The 18343-nt window shown below is 36.6% G+C and overlaps 2 protein-coding genes across 3 annotated transcripts; both read right to left on the reverse strand.

Annotated features, from left to right (window-relative positions):
• Positions 1-496: 496 nt before the first annotated feature.
• Positions 497-3706, reverse strand: LOC140779133 (protein FAR1-RELATED SEQUENCE 11-like). 2 transcript variants are annotated; one of them, XM_073124115.1, is made up of 4 exons: positions 3547-3705; positions 2095-3372; positions 1527-1970; positions 497-1435 (listed from the first exon to the last, which is right to left on the reverse strand). In XM_073124115.1, exons 2-4 carry the CDS (start codon positions 3124-3126, stop codon positions 731-733), a joined length of 2181 nt encoding a protein of 726 aa, XP_072980216.1. In that variant the 5' UTR covers positions 3127-3372; positions 3547-3705; the 3' UTR covers positions 497-730. The 2 variants fall into 2 exon arrangements, with proteins under 2 accessions (XP_072980216.1, XP_072980215.1); XM_073124114.1 differs by having other exon boundaries at positions 2095-3706.
• A 2614-nt stretch (positions 3707-6320) lies between these two features.
• LOC140778654 (acyl transferase 7-like) lies at positions 6321-7761 on the reverse strand. Its single transcript, XM_073123472.1, has 2 exons — positions 7275-7761; positions 6321-7198 (listed from the first exon to the last, which is right to left on the reverse strand). The coding sequence occupies exons 1-2, from the start codon at positions 7701-7703 to the stop codon at positions 6356-6358; spliced, it is 1272 nt and encodes a 423-aa protein (XP_072979573.1). The 5' UTR covers positions 7704-7761; the 3' UTR covers positions 6321-6355.
• Between the last annotated feature and the right edge of the window lie 10582 nt (positions 7762-18343).

The raw sequence follows: 18343 nt of genomic DNA on the forward strand, positions 1-18343 counted from the left end.
TATATATATATATATAAAACTTCCTCATAAAATTATAGTGTTGACCACAGGAAAGATAATTACTTAAGTTTAAAGTACAGAGAGGTAAGTTAAAATCTATGAGAGGTAAAGTGTAATGTGCCAAAGAGATAATCACATTATATGGAGGTTTGGATGTCAACTTTAAGATATTGCCATCGCCATCCATATTCAACAAATTAATATGAGGTTTGCTAGAGCCTAATTCAACATTGATAGATTTCAACTCTCTGAGCAACGAAAGATAAAAAAACAAGAGCATTGTTGTATGGCAGAAATATCCCCCACCATCTTGGAATATGATTATCCTGATAGTATAGGCAGTAAACAAACTTTCTAGACATTTTTATTGATACTGTTTCTTTGATCAGAGTTGACTGATGCTGTATGATACAACTTATACAAAACTTAGACAGAGAATGAACTTAAATAGTGGAAGAGAAGACAACAACACACTCCAAATGTTTACCCCACAAAAGATTCAATCATCAGCTAAATTTTCATTAGTTGCAAACTTACAAAGTACAGAGAAGTCCTTTTATTGTCCAAGCAAACATGAGTTCTAAATGAACCATTCTCATTACTTGGAAAGACAGAGTGTTCTAACATTGTCTCGCAGAAATAACACAAAGGGGGTCCTATGAAATAATTCACCATGTACACACACTAGTAATTTGCGTCCACCCTAGTTATCGACAATAATTTGTCATGACTACAACAATGCATGCAGTTCCTTTGGCACTTCGATTGATCCCTTCAGTTTTCTTGGCCTCCCTCGGGTAACTGACCTTGCAGGAATAACATCAACTGTAGCATCAAATGAGGAGCTAGGCTCAAAATCTGAGGCAGCTTCATCAGCATTTGCCATATCTCTCACATGATTGAGAAGTCTACTTAAATGCCATTGCACGTAATCAAAGCGATCCCGGGTTACTGATGATTCCTGAATTATTATAGAGGCAAGGGATCTCAGTGCTTGGGAACGATACTTGTGGCCAGTACTTTTAGGAAATAATGAGCTTTCACGACGCCATCGTGATAGTAGGTACTTCTCTGGGATGAGAAAGCAATTCTTCAAGGAGAGTACTCGAAGAGCATGTCTACATAATATACCAGAGTATTCAAACCCTGTGCAAGTGCACTGGACCTCTTCATTAGATGGAATACACCTTACCATATGCCCTCCATCTGACTTCAGATGATGTCGGACAAGATAACTCTCTCTTGATGTTTCGTAAACTGCATATTGTGTTGACAACATAATTTCCTTTTGAAACATTTCAAAAGCATAATATGTTAGAATAGTTGATGCATGCTCTTCAATGGGCAAGCATGTCTTGATCTTGACATTCTCCCGACTTTGTTGCGTTGTTGCTTCTTCTCCTGCTTGATTTTGGAAATCAACTGCAACACCTACCTGCACAGGTAACAGAATCAATAGCATTTAGATAAGATGTGCAAAATTGCCAAACCACAAAAGAGAAACAACGACCAGGATTGTCTTTTACCTGCTCTACGAAATCCTTAAGACGAGTTTGAGAGTTTAAGAAACCTCTGAAGAATGACTTCATTGATATTGAATGATTAGTTGTCAACAATCCACCAAAAAACCAACTTCGCAAGTATGGTGGTGCCCAATAGGATCTATGAGCATATAATAGGCTTATATGCCTATCTGAGCCAAGTTCAAAATCAATAGTCATCTGTTCCCAATGATGCTCAAATTCCTCCTCAGTTTCCAAATCATGTATTTTGTAAAATTCAGATTTGAACTTTTCAAACTGTGGACCAAGTGAGGCAGAAAACCAACCTGTTAACATAGACATTACATGCCAAATAGAAAAGGCATACTTTGTATTTGGTAATTCATTTATTAGAGCATCTTTAAGCTCCACACTAAAATCTGTCAATATAGATTGTGGGAACTTGTCATCCATGAGACGGAGAAATGCCTGAAGAAACCAAAAAGAGAGTGATCTTATTAGGTGATCATTAAAAGTACAAGTTGCAGCTAATTGGTTAAAAAAGAACCTCATTATTTGAAGAGGGATGAAGACTGAAGAGCGTTAGACTAACCTGCAAAGCCCATTTATAAGAATGTGGTTTTTCATCTAGCAAGACAACACAACAAAAGAATATGGTATGCCCGTTGTTGTCCACACCAAACCATACACCGACAGGCCTATCATATGCATATAGACGATAAGTTGTGTCAAAAGACACCACATCCCCAAACACCTTATATGCACGTATGGAGCCTACATACGACCAAGCAATATGCTCAAGTTTGTTGTTCTCGTCCAAGGCAAACTCATAGCGGAAATCTGGGTTTTTCTCTTTCATAACTTTGCAAGATCTGAGAAGTTCTGCACCTTCATTTTCTGGATTTATGCTCATTGAGGCCTGAAGAAAATTTTTCAGATCCCTCTCAGTGAATGTCAACTGACCTGGTTTGACACCCCTTTCCATTTCAAGAGCCCTCATTATAAGAGTCACATCACAACCACCCTTTGCAAGAGCTAAGATGCGCTCTCGATCGACTTGTGATATATATCGATAACCGGGAGAATACTGTACATCATTACTATCCAACAACTCATGATTATGCACATTACTGAAATTAACAACCACCCATCGGGCTATTCCACCAGAGACATTTTTCTTTATCACCATCTGTGCGTCGCACTTGCATCGAGATGGTTTCTTCTTCCTTTGACGTTTCAATTCACTCGATTTAATTGGCAGAGGGGGACCTGCCCGATGGCAGACGAGCTCCCGTTTGTACACTCCCATTGGATGTTCTGGATTACCCTTCGAGCGTTCTCGCCTGACCAAGAAACCATTATTCCTTGCAAAGTTGCTATAATACTCTAGGGCTTCTTCATCACTTTGAAAAGATTGTCCAGTGCATGGGGGTGCGACAACTTTATGCATACTGAAAGACATCTTCGGCAACCCGAGCGCAAAATTTGGCTCTGTGAGTCCAATTGGCTCAACAAATTCCTCATCCTCAAGTCCTTCAACTTCAACATAGCATTGATCATCCCCGCATGGACACCGTCGCTTCCGAACTAAGCAACTTGTGCTTGTAGACGAGACACTTGTCATTATCAACTAGCACTATTTCCTGAATTTCGGATGGCGAGCATAGGAAAAAGGCCAGCAGAACAATTGAGATGCACGATTTCCCAATTTATTCGGTAATTCTGAGCTTAACAAGGAACTATGAGGTAAAATACCCATCCATCTCATAGAACTCATCACTTCCACATAGTTTTATTTGTCGAATGAACCCTAGTGAAGGAGTAATATAGAGCACCATCTCCAACTTCATCAAAAATCTCTTCTTTTGTTCTAGTGTGAACACCATTTTGGTAATTATAAACCATATACATTGAGAAAAGAAATTTTGCTTCTTGTTACACTACCAATTGTACCACAGATCAAGTAATTGATAAGATTACATCAAAGAAACCGATAAATGATAAATTAGAGCTAGAATTAACAGAGAGGAGCTCGATTGCTTACCTAAGTTTCCAGTTAGGGTTAGGGTTAGGGTTAGAGCTAGAACTGAGATCGTCCGGCGTCCAAATCGCCGATGAATTGATATTGGGACCCTCGTTTTGCTGCAGATAGAACTCCGGAGTCTAGAGAGAGATGCGGCTGGGGTCCTGGGGATGGTAATGGAGCGAAGCGAAAGAAAAGAAGGGGTGGATATATCGGCATGAGAGCTCGTTACTTGTTAGCCGTCTGATCATCCTTGGATCTCCGGGTGTAACAGGATCTCTGGATTTTCCCATAGTAAAGCATTAATTTGTTTTATTTTGAATAAGATTCGGGGATCTGAAGTAAGATTCTTTTTACTTTATCTCATCTAAACGTACTAATTATATATATATATAATATATATATATATATATATATATATATATATATATATATATATATTATGATTGATTATTTTCGGACAAATATTAAATAATAAGATGCGCAACCAATTCGTATCACAAACAATATAATGAGTTAAAAAGAATAAAAGCAAGCTACTGAAATTTAAATTCTTGACCTTTAAAAAAGATTTTTAATATTATGTTAAATGATTAATTAGTCTAAATATTTGTGCTATTAGATAATATATCGATAATGTATATCATGGTAGCATACGAGCTTTCCCTAATGTATATATATCATGGCTTTAATAAGTCGTTCTTGAGTACTTCTAAGTTTGCTTAGTGCACTAAGATTAGTGACTAAATCTTATAAACATGTTCCAATGAATACTAAACCATAGCTGCCTATTGAAGGAGCCATGATCTTCAGTCAGCAACTATTGAAGGCCAATGCCTTTACTTATCTCTTCTCATCATGCTCAGTATTTCTCAAGATCTTTCCGTCAACGTTATTATGACAGGTTTCTTAAGTGACTTAATTAATATTAAATATTTTATTATATTTTTAAAATTTTTTGTTGTCCTCATGTCCCTCCACTTCTCTTCATATCCTCCATCTCCGAGCAAATCTCACCTCAATCCCTCATCCCTCAGTCTATCATCTCTCTATCTCCTCGTTAAAGAAAAAAAATTGTTTCCTTGTCTTTCTTCTTCCCTCCATTCAAACGTTGCCACCATACGCTTTTCTCTTTCTCCGTCTTAACACTAATTTATAGGATTATGATTACAATGTAACTTTGATCTTTCCTACCCCTATGTTCTTCGGTGGCGGCGGCTCCGAAAGCAGCATTGTCGTTGACAACCATGACAAGGGCAAGATGGAGGACTTGATCACCAATATCTTCTCCTCCTCGATGGCCAATTGAACTTAATCGCCAACACTATCTCCTCCTTGACTCCATCCGTCACTATGCTAGTCACCGTTGATGGTGAAAAAGTTTTAGGTGAAGCGGGTGATGGAGAGGATTGAAGAGGTTAGGGTGGAGGAGTCGACGGTGAGGGTGAGGGTGAGAGTGACGATGGAGATAAGCGACAAAAACTAAGGAAAAAAGGGAATACCCAAAAAAGAATGCATTAATGCATCAAATAAGTTTATATAGAACTAAAATTATTTCTCTTTTAAGATGTTCTTTTCCATCCATGAGAGTTGTTTTTGGTCTTCTTTATCAATGTGAGTTGGATTTGGCGATTTGCTATGCTTGTCCTCAACTTTAAGCAGTGGATATCTTAACACATCTCTCTTCTCTTCGAAGATCAAATAGCACATGTGCCATCTATTTTTCTCAAACTCTCTTCCGGAGAATGGAGAATTAGATTCTGGCTAGGTGGATCAGTCAAAGAGAAAAGTGGAAGAGGATGAGAGAGTATTATTACACAAGCTAGCTAAAGGGTATTTTAGTTTATCATAAAACATCTCTTTTGAGCTGAACATGATGTGCTAGTACACATAAAGCTATTATCATCATCATAACTTATGGATAAAAATATATAATAGAATATTAATAAAAAAGATTAATATATTTCTGATAATTTACGAGGCTAATGTGTATAAAAAAAATAAATTCAATGGCCATTATGAAAATAGACGATACTTGAGGAGGCCAAAAAGAAATTATTTGTTAATTTTACGTGTCTCATTTGGGCTTAGAAAAAGTTACTGCATGTACTTGGCTGTGGGTCGTGACATGAGTATGTGAGTTATAATTAACATGCATGCATTTATCATGAGGATGGATGGACGAATTTGACCATGCACGTGATGATCATTAACTCTAATTTTTTTCCTTCTGCAACGAGAAGAGAATGAGTTAACCTGTACTGTTTGTCCAGGATAATTAACTGCATGCCAATTATACTTTTGGTAGCTTAAAAGAGACAGCTAGCTGAGTATCATGTCTATGGAAAGACACCCTATAAGTTATCTGCTAAATATACATATCGAGAGAGATGGTGGCTTCCCACCTACCCCCACTCATTGACACTATGATACCCATAAGGCCATAAGTAGCTAGCTAGCAAAGAGAACAATATCCGATAACAATCACCAATCCACTGCTAACAATACCTTGACATGCAGACATGCTTTATTAATCTCCCATACTTTATTCAATATTCAAAGAAGCTACAGTTAGGGACGTGTGGCTTTATATAATTGGAAACCTGTATGTACACACATTTATATATAGTGTAATATCGCAATCAATCTTTAATTCATGGAAGAAGAGAGGAAAGATGAAGGATTCAAGATTCTTTTATTTGTGATGATTAATTTTTCATTTAACACTATGGATGTAGCATCTCACTTAGATGCATGACACCAAAACGGGCCTTTACTTTACTGGTTCATGGGAGTGGAGATCCAAAAATTTTATTAATTGAAACGAGCTCTAATGTTCCAAGTTAATCATGCCGTCGTGGAACGGCGTCAGGTGCTCCGCCGCGACGCATTGGGTGATCAACCGGGCTCCGGGCTTCTGCGCCGACGGCTTGACGAGGATACACGTGGCGATGTAGTCCAGGTTCGTCAGTGGCACCACGTGGACCGGCGGGCCCCAGCCGTAGTCCACCTCAGCGAAGCCCAGCCGGGTCCAGTCGGACACCAGCAAGGTCCCGTAGTCCGACGTTATCTGGTATGGGTCGCCGATAACTTCCCCCTTCGCCCACCTGGCGAACTCGGCTGGCAGCCTCTTCTTCCCCTCTTTGATAAGCTTCACGATCTCGAGGACGGAAGAGTGGAGGATCTTTCGAGACGTGGCGGAGACCCGCATGATGTAGTAGCAATTACCGTAGAAGCCCCCGTTGGGCGGCAAAGTCTGGTGCAAGAGCGGGCGAGCGTTCATGGCGAAGCAGAGGTGGATTTCGGATTCGGGTCGGAAGTTGACCGCCCGGGTCCGGCTCTGCCAGGCCTTGGCGACGAGGACCTCGAAGGCGGAGCAGCGTTGACCCGTCTGCTCGAGGAACTGGTTCTTGAAGTGGTTGATGTAGTCGAGAGAGATGTCCATGGCGAGGTACTGGAGCTTGCTCTTGGACGGCTCAGGTAGAGGTCCACGTCGTACGTTGATAGGGTCCGGGATGGCATCACGGGCCCATGCCGGCTCGACGGAGGGCCGGGTTGCGCCTCTCGCGATCTCGCCGACGGCAGCCATGAACTGCGCCGCCCCAGGCCCGTCGGCCACCGCATGGCAGAACCGGAAGCCGACAACAAATCCACCGCAGGTGAATTCGGTTACCTGAATTTGCATTGATCTAAAAAGTTAGCCTCGCACATGAACAGATGACAGAATAACACAACTTATTAATTAATACCTGGGCAAGCAGGATAAGCTTGTTCTCGTGTGATGGGTCTAACGTAGGATTAGGGTGAGGCAAGAGCTCATCCTTTGGGATCATGAGAGGGTGCTCCAAGAAGTCCACATCCTTGAGGCTACAACTGGCAGATGCCTCAGTGAACCACACCCCTTCTCCAGTGCAGGCGACTCGCAGCTCGCCGTCCTCGTCCTCATCAGACTCCACGAGCCGGCCAGCGAGGGGATAGTAGTAGACAAGAGCCTTACCTAGGGCTCCTCCAATGACCTTAGCAGGCTCATGTCCTTCCTTGAAGACATGGAGAGACTCGATCAAGGCTCTCTGCGTTGGATACCGGTCGAGCCACGACAGCCTCAGCTCACCGCCCGGCGTCGGCTCCGCCGGACTGATCACCTTCTGGGAGAGCCTTGAAACGGTAATATTGCTCATGGTCAGTAATAAATATAATAAAAATTTATATATATCTCCTCCTTTGAGAGTTCAAGAGTGGGTATAACATATGAACTCTTATATAGGATTGATGTGGTGGTGTAATCTACCACTTGATCACCATAAATAGACTTGAGATCCTGTTTAGTTTGACTAACCTGCACATAAAAACAATATTGACAAAATAGAGAAACATAAAGTGATCCTTAAATAAATATATATATTCATAGAACTAGAAAATTACATACATAAAATTAAAAATTATTAGAAAGGTAATATAATTTTTGTTCAAACTAAAATGCCATTCACTTTAGATGGAAGCCTAACGGTTACAACATAGTCAAAAACATACATATACATAGTGATGTAAAATAAAGTAAGTAGATAAAGTGATTTTTATCCCATTTTTTTGTTGGTTAGTATGAAATAGAAGGAAGAGGCAACTCACTGTGGCACCAACTTGTTGGTAGGAGATTTCTTAAGAAAAAAAAAATATGTGGGTAGGTGATGAAGACATTTAGTGTCCTTTCTAATATTGTACATAACATTATCTCTGCCATTTAATAGTTAATTAGGTGTGTAAAATAAGTAGCACTTTTGGATTCACATATAAACACAACTAGAAGCACTCGTTTGTTACGGATTAAATCTTCTGTTTGATTATTAGGTTGGCCTATTAAATATAAACATGGATAGCACGTTTATATGTCTTTGTTAGCAACAACTGTTTCCAACTAATCTGGTCGATTAAGTAAGTTAATACGTATACGTGGCATCTACTATGTCAAATATATATATATATATTATTCTCATCACACACTCATTTCTGTAATTATGGTTAGCACTCAAGCAAAAATTAACAATATATTGACTTCACAAAAAATAGGCATTATATAGAGTTAAGTAATGTTTGAATTCTATACCTTTAGAAGATCAAGCTCTGATATCATAATAGATAATTAATCTGTTGGTTTTAAATTTAAATTGTTATTTAAAGGAGCAATAATGTAGGTCATACCCTTACTATCATGAGCCAAGCCTTACCTTTAATTTCGTAGTTTTAAGGCTTTAATAGGTGTATGTATCATTGACCAAATGTAGAGTTTGTAGCACAAAAATCTATTCAAGATAATTATATGCATGGTATATAAATTATGGAGGTTGCCTACAATCTAGATTGTAAATTAATAATCCTTTTAATTCTTGACAAGCCCTGTGTCAAAATATAAACAAATGGCATAAAAATAAATAATGTGGCACATAATCTAAGTTATTTAATGTATGTAACTCCGCAATTACTATAATATTATTCTTATATATATATAGACATACATGTATCCTAACATATATGAATAATTATCCATTTATTTTATGTATTTAATTATCTAATTGGCTTAGAAAAAAACATCACACTTACATGAATCCTATAATAAAAGGGCAACTACTTAAAACAAAATTGGTCAACACGATGTTTCACTAATATTTCTTTTCAAGCACCTAAGTAAGTACTGTTTGAGTGGAATTTTTATAAATGCCACTAATTTGGCATAAAATGCTATATAATAAATGCCAAGATACAATATATATGTCATTCATAATCTTCATATTTCATAAATGTGGATAAAAATAGAATTAAGTGACATTCTTACAAATGCTATAAAATGAGGAATGGCACGGCTGACATGATCGAGCTCATATCTAATATAAATCTGAGTGCACAAGTAAAGATGTGGGAATTAATTAATTAATTAATTTCTTTGTGCATAAACACTTCTTAGTTGTAGTTATTTTCTGCTTGAATTCCAAATCTATACTGAGCCATGCAAAAGCCACCAACTCGTACGAACAATGTTAGGCTGTTCCAATCTACGTCCATGGTGATTACTTTCTAGTTGATGGATCATCTCATCTAACAGATTAGACATCTTGTCAACAAAGAGAGGCATGCAGTTAATTTACCTACCAATGAGAGTATTCAACATTTTCCAACAAAAGAAAACTAAGTAGTTCATCATATATAGTCTCCCCTCAAATCTTTAATGGTTAAAGAAACTCATAGTTTATACATAGTTTATAAGTATTTCTGAGTCCAATGCATTGATTTAATTGGATAAATATTAAATTTTCACTTCTAATAATAATATTAATAATAATTGGTCACCTCCCGTGTACAAATTGGTCACCTCCATTTCTTGGTCCACTGCTTAATTTCTATTTGTTAGGTATACTTCACAGATCAATCATCAAATTATCTCTCACATTGGCATTATTGATATTAAATTGAGGGCATGCCGTCATTCGTACTACAGAGATAATTCAATTTGATAAAGATATAAGTATATAATAATTAAAAAATTTAATGGTATAATAGGAATGTAGTAAATTTAAAAGATATTATCGGTTCAATAGGTAATTATTATTATTTTTAAATATATTACCTTGCACATTACTATTTAATAATTATATTATCTTAATAATTTATCAAATAAAAAAAATATTTATATCCTTAACTTGATGAAAGTTTAATTAAATTAATTTTAAACTAACATGAGATATATGTAAATAATAAAAAATAATCGTATTTAATAACAAATAGAGATAAAAAAATTATATTTAAATTGAAGTCTATTTCCAAAGAATCAAATTTAAATAGTTTAATATTGAATAATATTTTTTATAATTAATGCATAATTATATCTATTATAATTATATCTAAGAGAGAGAAATCTTAACAAAAGAAAAGAACATATAATCTAAAAGTTAGGCACACCTAATCAAATTTTCTTCACTAATATGCTTTTTTTTTTTATGTAATGTGATTTTGAAACCGGTCTCGATGTCTCGGTGTCTCGGGACCGGATGTGAAAACTGATTATTATAGCTATTAAATTAAAATTAAAAATTTTAAAGGGACATTGAAGTATTTATCTTAAATTGAACATTTCTTACAACTAGGATCAGAGAATACCATGGATCCAAGTCTACAAAACAATCTCCTCAGAAATAATTACAAATAAATAAATAAGACTGTATATAATTCCCCTCTAAAACCCCACCTCAGTAAGTAGTCTTCTGCACTAGAAAGCCCGTTTTGAAGTTAGATATGAAGACCATCACAGTATCATGGGTTTAGTTTTACGCAATTAATTAAGCCAGTGCCTGCTGAGATTGATCAAATCCGAAAATATTTATACAATATAAACCTCTTTTAATCATCTAATCATGATTCCACTGGCAATTTTCTTATCAAGACTATAGTCAATTTTATCCTGCCATGAGTGTGTTAGTTTCAGTCCAACACTTATATACAAAATGTGTCAACTTCTCTGGAAGTTGTTAGAGCATCTCTTTTCCTTAACGTAAATAGATGAATTCCTAAATAAAGTTAACAAATCAAGGCACTTAACCTACCTACCTTGATGTGTAGTAGAGGACAAGTTCTCATAAGTTTGGCTTATTCCCACTGGGAGAGAATTTCTTGTCTCTTAAAGTTGATGGATCTTTAACGGATACATTGTCTAATCTTATTTTGACTAATTTGTGCACACTTAGTTTGCAGCAAAACCATGAGCTTCATCTGTGATTCTGTGAGCTAGCATGGAAAGAAGTCTCTTTTTTTTTGGCAGTGGTTGACTTAGAAACAAAGTAATATGAACTGTTTGAGGCCAAGTCAATTACCTACTTATTTGCTTGCTAGATAAGTAAAACATGCTATATATCATAGCAAAAAGATCATAAAATGGAAGGTCAAGGAGATGAGAAATGGACTGTCAACTAATTATTCTCAAAACTAAATGGTCTTGTATGACATAGTAACAATTTTTTTTGCTTATAATTAGTTCATCATTATTCTCCATTAAGACATCAAGGTTACCGTCAAATAAGTGTCAATGCATTTAGCGTTTGACGATCATAATTGCATTCAGAATTGAAAAAAAATAAGAATCGTATAATTTAAAATGGACATGATCAAAATCGCCGGATATACATAATTGATATATTAACACATATATAAAATCTACTCTGAGCTTCTCTTGAGATTAACTTTTATAGTCAAATGCCAAATTAAGGTTCGAAAAGCCTAAAATTGATCCAAGAAAGAGCTATTCGTACTTCTCTTGACTTGATAGTCAAACTTTGATTGGCATACAAGTTTGACATAAATATAGGAAGAAGAATGCCAAATTTGACATAAATATAGGAAGAAGAAAGTAGGGAAGACTAACTCCCTAGTAAATATCTCTAGCCCTAATAATGGCCTAATAATTAACAATATAAATATCAAACTCTATATGATTACAAAGTAATATGTGATGATGGTTCATACTTAATTTTCAAGTTAGAGTTTGTCGAAGGATATAAGAGCATCTCCAACCGATGCCAATATGGAGCTAAGAGCCCAGTGCACTCCAACACACCGGACTCCATATTTATTAAAGTAATATATATATATATATATTTATATTAGTTATTTTAAATTAGTTAATAGGTCATTTTAGTGTTATTATTTTTTAATAAGAAATATGGTTAGAAAACTCTTATCGATCTTTAGAATAAGACTAATATCCAATAGTTTGAGAAGTAATTTTAAATTACTAGTTTTTTAATTAAACGCATCGAAATTACATTACATGAAATAAATATTGAAATAAACATTACATGTTATTAACTAAAAATATCAAAATTATATTACATAAAATAAGCAGAAATTAAAATTTCATAATAAAAATAATAGATATTTAATAGTTTGGTAAGTCATCTCCATAGCCATCGGTTCCGGTTCCATAGCCACATCTTCTTTGTTGACTGTATCCACCTCCTCTATATTGATATATTTCATATTTGATGTATTTCATATATGATGTATTTTAATATTTAATATTTACATTGAGAAATAATTTTGAATAATTATATTTTACGACACATTGATTTTAAATAATAATAAACATATTTATTTTATAAATAATAAAATATTAGACTCATTTTTATAAATTAAAAAAATCTAAAATTTAAATTAACTCAAAAATAATTTAATATTAGACTCGTTTTAAAGATCTCGATGAGACCTTTCCAATGATATTATTTTTATTAAAAACCGATTAGTAAAACTAATTATATACTCAGTTTAACTAACTACATTATTTAATAAAAAATACAAATGAAATTAAAATTATAATTATTATATAAATTTGAAAATTTTAAAAAGCTTAAAACAAAATAGAGGCGGGCTCAATTTTTTTTCGGTAAGGCTCCAAATTTACCCAATAATTTTTTTGGTAGAGCCTTACTATTTGAAGCTAGCAACGGAGCCCGGTTGGAGCTCTACCGGGCTCCAAATTTAGAATTTTGAGCCCGAGCCCGAGCCCGGTTAGAGTTGTTCTAATTAAACCTTTTTTTTCCTTTTGGGCCGACATGGCCCCCCAAAAAGGAGTAACCTCTATTGGGCTAAACCGATCCATTTGTAATAGGAAGTCACTGAATGCATTATGCATAGCAAAAGTGAAAACGAATCAAAACTCAGTAGTCAAAGTTTGAATATATTAATCTGATATTTGATATACTCATATTTGATTTGTATAGCCATAATTAATGCAGAGCTTATATATCTATATTCAATTAGTAAGTAGAGAAATTTATTTAAAAATATCCTATGTTTTGCGTTTATCATCATCTACACTTATAATATGGATATTTATTACCTGTATTTTACTTTTAATACCTCAAAAATATCTTACAATTAGTTTTTTTAATAGATAATTATCATATACTTAAGTTAAATTAACTATAGATGCAAATGCCCTTTAGGATTAAGGCAAAAATTAAAAGGAGCAGATTTTTAAACTCAAACGAGAAGTTTTAAAGTTTTTTTTTATATTTTTAAGTAATGAAATATTTTTGGTTCTATGAGCTACCAAGATAAAAGTGAAGGATATTTTGATGCATTAAAATTAAAATGTAAATGTTGAATAATATATATTTGTGTGGTAGAATATGAATGATAACAACTTAAAGTGGAAATACATAAAAATAAATATATGATTTTTTTTTTATATATTTACTACGTATTACATAATTAAGACTATAATTGTAGCTTAGTGGTTGTGTATTATTAGCATACGATAGAGACTATGTATTCAATTCCCCTCCTGAATATTGGGTTGATATTTGGTGAATTGTTCATAGGCATATAATCCGTTTGAGTTTGACTCAGTTATCCAATTTACATATTGAAAAACAGCTCCTTTATTTAGCATATAATTAGACTATAAATTTATAACATATAAATTAAAAATTTTATTATTATTACAACCCTGACTCAGATTAATAGTCCTAGGGTAAATCTTTTTTTCTTTTTCTGATTTAAGAGCTATGAACTAGCTAACTTATTCATAGGAGGATCATATCATTTAGTCCTATCCTACTAGAGAACTACCTCAAGTTCCTCCAGCAAAGGAATTCCATCTACCATATAATTCTAATAATTGCTCTCCTAACTATTTTCCTAGCCCAGGCAGCTCTCTATTTCCCTCTCTATCGTGTGACAAAATTTGACACTACTAAATGAAGTCAGTAAGTTATGATAATTTTCTATGATACCTCAAAGTTGCCAACTCACCACTCTCTAGCCCTATAAGATTTTAACAATGGCTTCCGCATATAAGTCAACCACAATCCTACTATCTCTGCACGAGTCTCCCTTATCCTAAGAAAATAGTCATTGCCTCACTGAAATCCATAGAAACCTTGGCAATGGGTTCCATTACCGCCACAATCAGTTGACCATTTTCATTTCGAATTACAGACCCCACCCCTCCCTGATAATCGAGGTTGTCATAGACTCCATCAGTGTTGAGTTTAATCCAATCAAGGGGTGGCAACTCCCACTGGTTAGTGCATGCACTCCTTTCTTGCTTGCGCCTGTGGCACCCATCCTAACTATATTCTGTAGCTAGTTGCACCGCAAACCTTGTCGTCTCAGTTGCTCCACTAACCTTATTGTCTCAACTGTTGTCTTCCTATTAACCTAAAACACTGCTCATTTCAAGCCTTCCAACTCCCTTACATACTCCAAACTATAGCTGCTTTGATAGCATAATCATGCTCACAATCTTTATCTCACTTCAAAGTTATTCAATTCTTATCAATTATAGTATTCATAACCCCACTCATCTTAGACTATTATTCAGATATTCTCAAACTTCTTTAGCAAATAGCTATCCAAAGAATAAATGGCCTATAATCTCCTAGAACAGCCCACATAACTCAGAGTTCTCATTAGACCCACATTATGATGTATAGATAAAGCCGCGTTGGGAGCTTGCAATATATGGCCTTCCGTACAAAGATGTGTACCATGGGCGCCAAATGTAAAGCCTAACTCGACCAAGCAGTCGCCGTAGGCTTTCTCAAGTACTTGTAGACTGACAATGCCTTGGCTTCGCCGTTCTCCTCCGAGGCCCAAACTTATTGATCAACCAGCCCACTAAATCTTTTATGCACTGAGCAAATCTTAAAGGTCATATCCATTCCAAAACACCTCATTAATTTCTCCATTTCCCATCCATACTCATTTAGGAACTTATCAACTTTACATGCACGTAGCATGGTAGGAGGATTAATTGGATCTCTAAATCCACAATTCCATTAGCACCGCAACTACCCTTTCCATCGCCAATAGCTCATCAAAACCCACCTTACAAAATCTTAAGTGCCCGAACGAAACCACTCCAGATCCACGACACCTTCTTCTCTTTCTCTCCATCCAGGGCATAAGCTCTCCATACTTGTGCAAAAGGATGCTAACCTGTAGTGATTGCTAATGATAAAGCATGCTTAGAATATGTTTCCTAATCAACATCGTCCTTGCCGTGCGCAAACATTTTATTCCCAAGCCACCTCTTTTTGGCTTTGTGATGGCGTCTCAACTCAACAAGTAGTCCACTGTCTTCTCTCATAAAAATGCTCATGCGATCTTCATAATAATATCTAGAACAGTATCTGATAGCCATGTTGATCATATCCAGTAAGTATGAAATATTATTTAGCACCCCTTGGATTAACGTGATCTTTCCAGCCATCGAGAGCATGCCTCTCTTCTACTTGGCAAGTTTCCATTGACTCTCTCGATAAGATCCTTGTGGCCAAGGACTAGAATTTTGTAGCCTAACACCTTGACTCCCAGATATGTGAATGACATCTCCACTAGTTTCATCCACAACTTGTTAGTCGAATTGCACTTCTCATGTGTATCTAACCACGGTGGGACGAACACCTCCGACTTGTTCACATTGATCTTTTGATTTGTGATCCTAGTGTAGGTATCAATTGTATCAAGTAACGCTTCTACATTCACTTTATTTGCCTAGATCACCACCAATAGATCATCCACATAGAGCAAATGCAAAACTTGACCCTTGCTAACCCACTCTAGCCACTTGTTCTTCAAGAGAGGAGTTGAGGATTTGTGAACAAATGATGAACAAATTTGATGAGAGTGGATCACTCTATCTCAATCCTCTAAGTGGAGTTATCCAATTATTTGGTGTCCGTTAATCAAAATACCAAATTGCAACAAGCGGATGCAAGCCGCAATCCAATCCTCCACTTGGGAGGAAACTTCATTAGCTTTAGTGTCTGGATAAGTGCCTCCTAAGATAGTTATACGCCTTCTCCATGTCGAGCTTGACAATCATCGTCGGCCATGCACCAAAGAATATGTCATTTCTTAAGTTGCAAGGGTGTTATTATGGATTGATCTTCCCACTACAAACGCTCATATTCCACACCACTAGCTTAGGCAAGAGCGGCTTCGGCCGACGAACTAGAATCTTGGCGATCACTTTGTAGGCAACATTACATGACATGATGGGTCGGTAATCTTTCACCATCTATGATTTTTTTGTTCTTTAGTATCAAAGTGATAAAGGTGTAACCCTAACTTTCAGGGAGGGCTCCCTTCTCAAAGAATTGACATACACCATATAATGGACTTGATCATTACAATAAAAAAAAAGTAATGGTGGGCAATGCTAAGCACTTCTCCCTTTCTTATATGCCGGTGGGCAACTATCCTTGCCCACATCCATCTCCATCCTGCTTGAGCCTTGCTCACCTACACCATTGAACACCAACAGAGCTTGATCATCAATCGTAGTTCGCTTATCCTATTCCATTGCATTAGTAGTTTCCTCGCACTGAGTGATCATCCACTTTAGGTTAGTCACCTCTTGCATGTGATTTCTTGATGGTTCTGCTCCTTTCATGGTCGGAAGTCATGAACTGACCGAGGCAACTCCATTCTGAACTTTTTAGGATACACAACCATAGGATTAAAAACTCTATTGTTAGGGTTTTGCTCTATTATCACGTAAGCAGACTTTGTTTGCATTCCAAGTTTGTCGCTAATATGGATGAGCGGACCATCAATCGTAGCAACCCTCAGATTTTTAGACACTACACAATCCTCCAACCCAGTTGTCAAATTTTTGCTCATTTTGTTCTCCTCCTGAATAACAGAAATGCCCTAGCAATTCAAGTTAGCCTCTATATCCATCTCTGGTTTCCTAGGCCTAGAGGTCGAAGCCTTATCTCCCAGCGAGTAGTTGGTGATTTGGTACCTTCTTGCCATCTCCCAAGGTGTCCCACTCTTTGGCAGTCTCCTCCCATATGAGGTCATGCTATCCTTCTTAGTCTCTACATTCTTTTCCTTCTTAGTTTTGTTCTTCACGCTCTTTCCCTTCTCAGTTTTGGTCTCTACGTACTTTTCCTTCTCAGCTCTTAGCATTTGGTATATGTCCGAGGTAACTGCCTTGTTTATTGGTTTTCTGGTTTGCATAGAGACAGCACCATTTTTCTGCGCCTTGGTACTGCACACAATGTTCCCTAGGAGACTTCCTTCCATCATCGGCATGCCACCAGCTAGTGGGAAGCTGTGCTCACTCGACCGCGCTGCCTCTCTAGCTCCTTTTCTAAAAGCCAAATAACCTATTAGTGTCTTGCTAAGGTTGATCTCCACACAAATACGTGCATAGCAGCTGTGTGAGTGATTCGTGGTTTCTTTATCTATCCTCAAAGGCCTTCCATAGTATGCGGCCATCGAGATTTGTGACTCCAACTCCTCCTTAGGCAAGTAATTGAATCCACATCGGCACCGAGGTGAAGGCTTTCGATGAAGGCCAAAAATCATTCATCAACTTGATAAGGTTTAGTACCCTTCCACTTAGAGTCCACAGATCATTGTTAAGCACATATAACAAGTCACCCTCCTTTTCAAATCAAAATATGTAAAAATCTTCCACCATATCCAACACTTAAAACCCTGTGATGCTATTCCAAAGGTTAGGTAATATGAATTTGAGGCGAGGTAATAGGATGTGGCACACTAAAAATCAGTTAAACATATTCAATTGCCATCTCTCTCGGCGTGTTTAGATCTACAATAATATAGTCCTTTGTTTGCTCCTTATGTTTGCTTAAAATCTCCTCTGGGAGCCTTTCCGCAGACCGTTTGTGATTGTTCTTCCTAACAGCAACGGAAGCTTAGGATTTGGTCATTCCCTCTGTTGATGTGGCCACTTCTTTCTTGTTCTAATTACTCCCTCCCTGCCTTCGGCTCCACCACCTTTGATGAAGACACTCTT

Source organism: Typha angustifolia, chromosome 15 (assembly GCF_048772165.1).
Source record: "Typha angustifolia cultivar Huaian chromosome 15, ASM4877216v1, whole genome shotgun sequence".
NCBI classification, from domain to species: Eukaryota; Viridiplantae; Streptophyta; class Magnoliopsida; order Poales; family Typhaceae; genus Typha; species Typha angustifolia.